Source organism: Tinamus guttatus, unplaced genomic scaffold (assembly GCF_059628265.1).
Source record: "Tinamus guttatus ecotype Peru unplaced genomic scaffold, ASM5962826v1 Tinamus_guttatus_pri_ptg000252l, whole genome shotgun sequence".
Classification (NCBI taxonomy): Eukaryota; Metazoa; Chordata; class Aves; order Tinamiformes; family Tinamidae; genus Tinamus; species Tinamus guttatus.
Genome location: NW_028288786.1, coordinates 363884 through 371294, shown reverse-complemented (window position 1 = coordinate 371294; position 7411 = coordinate 363884). Strand labels below are relative to the sequence as shown.

The 7411-nt window shown below is 38.7% G+C and overlaps 1 protein-coding gene across 3 annotated transcripts in view; it reads right to left on the bottom strand.

Annotated features, from left to right (window-relative positions):
- Positions 1-1595: 1595 nt before the first annotated feature.
- LOC104577256 (zinc finger protein 462) overlaps positions 1596-7411 on the bottom strand; it is a 45546-nt gene continuing 39730 nt past the window's right edge. For all 3 annotated transcript variants that reach the window (XM_088526690.1, XM_088526691.1, XM_088526689.1), the window contains 3 exons: positions 6075-6201; positions 3760-3874; positions 1596-2092 (listed from right to left, as the gene is read on the bottom strand). In XM_088526690.1, the coding sequence (XP_088382816.1) occupies positions 1888-2092; positions 3760-3874; positions 6075-6201 (447 nt within the window). In that variant the 3' untranslated portion in view covers positions 1596-1887. The remainder of the gene's footprint in view (positions 2093-3759; positions 3875-6074; positions 6202-7411) is intronic.

Sequence of the window (7411 nt, the reverse complement as noted above, 5' to 3'; positions counted from 1 at the left end):
AAATAAAGTCAATTGAAAAACAAATACAGACACAAAGTGTGTATTTATACTTGTCCCTCTAATGTATTTTTCGCATGATGCTCTCTCTCCCTTCCTCCAAAAAAACAACCCTTCCCCCCAATAAAACTCCCCCCAAATCCTGCAAACACACAAGTGATGAATCTTTAAAAGCAAAACACCATGCGTCAAGTAGGGCTTATTCCACAAATGCAAATTTTACTGTTAATTTTATATGAATCTGATGAATCTGTCTGTAACACTATTTCCTCATCAGCTTCCTGGCGTGTGTCATCCCCTCCCCTCAAAAGAGAAAAAAAAAAAAGACACAAAGACACATGCATTTCTAAAATTAGGTTTTAGTCAAATACTTCCTACTTTTTTGGGAAATAAAATTTTGTTCACAATCAGAACATACCATGGGAACAGATCCTGTATTCCTTGTTCAGGCAAAATTCTTGCTGACTTTGGTAGGCTTTCCACCCAAGAAAAAGTGCAGGATCAACCACTAGGTATGTGGGTTCCTATTCATTCTATACTGCTCCCCTCATGCTAAAGGCTAAGGAGTAAGTGAAAAAAATAGCAACTCCCACCTTGATTCAAGTAAGAATAGTTCTCCAGGCTCAATGCAGTCTGTAACTATTTCACCTCTGCTTGCAAAAGGATGCAAGAACAGACATTACTTCCTCTCACCATATCAAAACAAAAAGAGTGTGTGTGTGTGTGCGCGCACACACACATATACACATATACCACAGGTGTGTGTGTGTGGGGGGAACACAGCGGCAACATTAACAGAAAATTACTGTTGCAAGACATAGATTTTAATATAACAAGCAACAGAACAGTTATGAAGACTATGTTTGGCCCAAAAGCTGCATAGCTATGCCATAAGTTTGGTTCTCTACTTATCAAGTTTTTCTTTTTTTTTAATTTCTGCATGTTTAACATTTAGAAAAATTATATGCAGAACTCTTTTTCCCTGTCCCACTTCCTTTTTGGGAAAACAAACAAACTTTCTCATGTAAAATGAGGGGGTTAATTGTGTTATTTTTCTAACACCTCAAGCTGATAAGAAATAAACATATGGCAAACAAAACCACACAATCAGTCACATGAAATCTATCAAATCCTAAAATTATAGTTGAATACTAACAAACAGCTTACATAGAATAAAGGATAGCAATTTACTAACAGTTATCTAGAAATTAAAGTCAATCTCTCTCTTTTTTTAAAAACTAAAATAATAATAATAAAAAATCACAGTATTTTAAGAAATAAAACCCACAGTGGGATTTCAAGCACAATTTATTTTCCTTTCTTTGAAACTTTTTTCTTTCTCCATTCACAACTTTGTCCAGCAGTCTCTCTACATTTAATCACAATGACAATAGGCAGTACTGACAAATGCAGAGAACACCCTTTGTTAATTTTGAGGTCCTAGGAAAAGCAGTTTCTGGACTGTTTTTGTTTTCTTTTCTAAAGCAGTTGCATTCAGTCCGGAAAGCTCTAACTTATTAAAATTAGAAAAACACACTCAAATTTGTGCATTCCAAAGTTATCCCCCCTCCATGCTCATGATGCTTCATTTTGCAAACAATCCAAGTCTCTACTGCAAAGCACATTGTGTAATGTAGAGACACAGGGAGTTGCTTCATTAGTCCAAGATGATGTAACTTTCCATTGTCATGATCCAAAAGAACAGATGCAGTAATGTAATGGAGTCACTTATTCCATCATTTAAATAACTTTAATATACACACACTCACACAGGTACCAGTGCTTTGAAAATAGACCATTCAGTCCTAAAAGCAGCTTTGTTTCTTCCTTCTGCCCATCCTACCCCATTCATCACTGTTCAACTAAGTTTATTAAAATCACACCAAATGCTTATTCATTTTTGGCTTCTGAGTTCTCTTGGAGAGGTTTGTCAGCAGCTACAACACTGACTGCAGTTTCATTGTTTTGGGAAAAGTCCACCACCATTTTCCCAATGCTTTCCTTTTCTTCTACTATCAATGTATTAACACTCTCTTCCACGTTCTCCTTCAGCTTGCTGTCCTCTCTGATCCTTTGCTTACTTTCATTCAGAGCCCTGAAATTCCAAGCAGTAGAAAACGGAAACCTTTACAATCCAAACATGCTTTGCGTACAAGGAAACAGGGAAAGAGAGTACTTCTGCCAAACAGTTAATAAACCAATACATCTTATTATAACTTGCAACATTTCAAGTACTCTTATTTAAGCAGACAAGAAATAATACTTTCTCATATCCTTTATCCCTCCCACAGCCTAGCTACAATATTACACTTCAATGTCTTCCATATGCCAGTAATCCTGGCTGAGATCTCTTTGAAGAAACTCCAAAGACATCCATTCTATTGACCAGATCTTTGTCAAAAGAAGGAAAATGAATGCTCCAGAGATGCCTATCATTTTACAGCATAGACTGATATTTACAAGTGTGAAAGGCAAACATCTTTGCTATTAACTTCGCTGTCTTTTTTTGAGGATAAAGAACTGTCCTTCCCTTGAAGGCCTTGACACTTCTCTGCACATAATTTGTTGCACTGGCACGCTGAGTTTAGTTACAAACATGCTAAAAAGAAATAATAAGGAAAAATAAAAATAAAAATAATAAAAAAATCCAGATAATTTGTTGTTAATTTCATGCTTCTCTACTGGTAAGCAAACATCAACAGTAGACTCAGATAATGTTAATTTTGTGCCAACAAAATGATATTCAGGTTGGAATGATGCTTAAGCTTTAGGAACACAGTTAAGAACATTTATGTGCTATATTTGGATTTAATAACACTAGATTTTAACTCCAAAATGGAAGGAATTTCTGAAGATGATCTGTATTCATAGAATCATAGAATGCTTAAGGTTGGAAGGGACCTCTAGAGGTCATCTAGTCCAACCCCCCTGCACACGCAGGGTCACCTAGAGCACCTAACACAGGACTGCTTCCAAGCGGGTTTTGAAGATCTCCAGAGAAGGAGTCTCCACAACCTCTCTGGGCAGCCTGTTCCAGTGCTCTGTCACCCTCACTGTTAAGAAAATTTTCCTTAAGTTCCTGTGGAACTTTTGGTGCTTCAGTTTGTGGCCATTACCTCTAGTTCTGTCGGTGGCCACCACTGAAAAGAGACCAGCACCATCCTCTGCACTCCCTCCCTTGAGGTACTTGTAGACACTGATTAGATCCCCTCTCAGCCTTCTCTTCTCCAGGCTGAACAGGCCCAGCTCCCTCAGCCTCTCCTCATGCAGCAGATGTTCCAGGCCCCTGATCATCCTTGTGGCCCTGTGCTGGACTCTCTCCAGCAGCTCCACATCCCTCTTGTACTGCAGAGCCCATTCTTGAACCACCTGACCATCTGTGGATTAATGTTTCTTGTTTCTTTCAGTTTGAGGTCTGATCTAGACCTGAAACTGGAAGGGTAGTTGGATATATGAAGAGCTTCAGGTATAAGTCTAAAATCAACAGGTACTTTGGATTTCTGGGTTCCTGAGTCAAACAGGACAAGCAGGAGCATCTAGTTGTGTAAATATATCTGAGAATTATATCCAACAATGCTTGTGGTAGACAGAATCCTTTCCTCATTAGAATAATCTGTCATATTCCTGCATTTATTTTCACTGCAGTTTTTTTTTTTTTTTTTTTTTGGGCAGGAAGGGGAAGAATATATGGCTAAATGCACAAAGATCTACCATCACATTTATATTTGGATGCTATTCAAAGGAGTCTGTAAATCAACTTACATGCCATGCCTCAGCACATGTCGTTCCCACTCAGAGCCCTCTGTAAACAATCGTCCGCAGAACTCGCATGGAAAGCGCTTCTCTGGAGCTTTGCTGTCAGGAAACTTCATAGAATCTGTGAGACAACAAAATTATCTGTAAACTCATCAGTATTAGGGCAAAAAGTATCCCTAAGCAGCAAAAAAGATTTTTTTCTTCAACTAATGTAGATATTTTTAAAAATGTCCTCCCCCCTCCTAAAAGGTCAAGGTGTGAAAAATTCCATAACCTCCAGTATGAGCAAAGATCAATTAAGTACAATATGGAAGCATGTGGGGGGGGATGGTGACTTTCAAAATAATGGAGTGCGGTTCCCATTTAGGCATCTACATGAACAGACAAGGTTTAATATGAATACCTAAAAGTGAACTGAGCTGTTCAAGGGTGACAGGGTAAAGAGGGGGTAACACGTTGCAGACACACCTGATCTGCCTTTGATTTTCCTGTATTACACACATGCATACTAATTTTTTATTAACTGCAGAAAAACAACAACAACACAGAAAAAGATTCACATTTATTTTAAGAGCAAGATATAAAGGTCAGCAAAGACAGGCAGTCCTTCAGGGATGCAACTTCTAGCAAGAACAGCTGCTCTTTTCCTGGAGTATCTCAAACAAATAACTTGATCTTTTTCCACCCTCACCTTCTTCCTTCCATATCCATATATTTTCAGCTGTCCTTTACCAGCAACCAACCATTCCTTAACGTTCACACCTGACATAGCAGTTCAGCTCTCCTAATAAGGCAAGCCCAACTCCTCCTTCTCCAAGAAGGAATAATGATTCTTTGGTCCAGCATCTCAACAACCCATTCTTTGCAAGAATGCACCTGAAATATATCAAGCATCAGTCTCAAGCTATGAATCTAGGCTGCCGTTTGACTCACAGGAAGAAATCCTGACTCTGCTGAAGTCATGGACTTCAGAGGGTCAAGGCTGCATTTCCTCCCACATACTCAGAGATGACAGATACACTCTAGGTAAATCTCACCTCCAGCCAACACCATGAAGACTAAAAGCATCCAAGTGGTATAGGACATTGCAATTTGGTACAGTTTGAAAGCGGTGACAGCATTAGCCACTGTGACAGACAATATTTAACAGCATGGGTATAGTCCTATGCTAGTTTCTGAACTGGAAGCAGCTTCTGAAAATCAACTAGAAGATTATGTTAACATCTGACTCTGCATCCAGCCACAGTCATATCTTTAGCACCTGCATCCGTAGACTACCACCATAAGGTGCAAGATATAACTTCACAAAAAAAAGGAAAAAAAAAAGCCAATACAACTTGAACTTTTATAAAGGTAGATAGCATAAGCACTTTCCATATTTTATACCCAATCTAGTTTTTTAAAAAATACAACTGATATTATTTGAAAAGGAGAATAATTAACCACAGTCACTTTAAATGGAAGCCAGGAAAGAATAGCAGTGAAACACAATTTGGGAAATAAACATGATTTGCAGATCACCCATTTGAACAGTTAAATACAGTTATAAGTACATAGAAACTAGGCAACCTACAGTCAGCTTCAAGAGTTTGGGTGACCCCTGGAACCTGATGATCAGGTATGACAAGGCTCACTGCATTTACTAGTTCAAATCATGCTCCTTCTAGTAGTCAACAAGATTTACAGACATTGTATTTGAATTTATGCACCATAGAATAGTGAATTTATGCACCATAGAATAGGCTGTGAGAATGTATGGAGTATTTCACTCTCAGGAACAGATATTTGCACTAAATTGATTTTAATAAGCGGGGAAAAAAAAACCCCACAAACACAGGAGCACACACGTGAAAAAAGCCCACAGACCAATTCACCAAAGACTACCTTTCTTTTTCCCTACTCAACTAACTACCTGAACAATGAGTCTAAGCAAGCACATGGACTAAAGTCAGTGATATTATTCATAGATATGGATTTAGGCACATACTTAAAGTGTACAATTTAACAGTGATTTGAAGTTATGAAATGGAACTTCCCTGGCTTCAGTTTTGCCAACCAAAGTGACTGTAAAAGAACCAACTCTCAACAAAGGAGAAGGAAGGACTGCTTTGTAAGCACTAGGCAAGCAGTTAATAGTAATAGCCAAAAAACTCATAAGTATTAGAAACAAGATTCTCCCAGGAAGCATCTTGACAAAAGCTCTTGCCCTTACTGACATTCCTCCACAACTCTAAAGGAATCAGTCAACAGCTGACCTTGCTTGATGAACTCGCAGGGTCCATTATAGTATCCACTATCAAAGAAAAAGCAGCTATACTGACCTCTCTCTCCACTCTTGAGGCTTAACTCTTTTTCTTCCTCGTCGCTGCTGGAGCTCTCTGTTTTCCCCTTCATTTGTTCCAGCTGATTCAAATTAACCCGTCCAACCAGCTCAAAATTACGACTCACCTTAGAAAGAAACAGTTTTATCAACAACTAACACCAACACCAACTATTGAAAAAAACAACACCCCGACAAAAACACCAATCACATGTGCAAAACAAAATCTAACAACTCCCCAAAACTTATTTCTATAGCTACAGGCTGAAATGGGAAAAACTTATCAGGCATCTAGTCAATTTAACATACATTTCTCCTCAAACAGAATTATATGCATTGCTAATGATTCTTCTTTCTTGTTTTATACTGTATTTCTCCATTCTGCTTCTCAAAATGATCCTGTTATTCAAGAAGGCTCCCTCATTTTGAAGATCCACTATGATGGATCAAACATCATTACTTGCACATCCATCACTGAAGAAGAATCCTCTGTGAATGGGTTATTCAGCTTCATGCATAAAGGGATGGGTCCTTTACTAAGTGCATGACTGCTGTATGCCACATATACTTTCACTGATTAATAACAGATTAATTTGCATTACAAAGGGCTGCAGAGTGCTTTGCAAAATGATTTACAGACTATAATGGGAATACTTCACCCAGAAGTTGGCTAAACCTTGGGTGAAATGCATCACCTATTTAACAGCTCTCAGCAACACTATGTGAATAGCAGCTTGGGAGAGGCAAGTCCACCATATCTAACAGAAACAACAGAGGCAGAGCGTGTGGAATGTGACCAGGACACTAGGGCTAATGTCAGGGCCCTTTGAGCTCATTGATCACTGCTGGACCAGGATTTTGGATTCACCATGGAAAAGGAGAGCCTTCTAGCAGCAAGGCATTGGGTCACTGAAACAGAGAGGATGGGGAAGGAGGAATGAGTGGAATACAGCACTTCCTGCAAGATGCTGAATGAAATATCAACCCTCAGTAGAAGATACATGAAAACACTTAAAGAGCATATAACTTAAGACAGTAACAGATCAGCAAATAGCAAGCTACCCGAAATGCAGCAGTGTGTTACTATCGGGTTCTTAGAACTGCTTAGAACAGAGCTGTGTTGAGGTGCTATGACTTAACAAGTTACCCATTAGATTTAAAAAAACAAGGCCACATGCAAGGCAGTTAATGTGACTCAGGTCATTCACAGGAACTCTTTAAGCTACAGTAAGTCAACTGTTTACCTGAGCTCAGAGACTAGGCACAAGTTGGCCAGATAACATTTATAAAAGATGCAAGAACAATAAGGGGGAAAACAACCCTTACTATTGCGAGTAA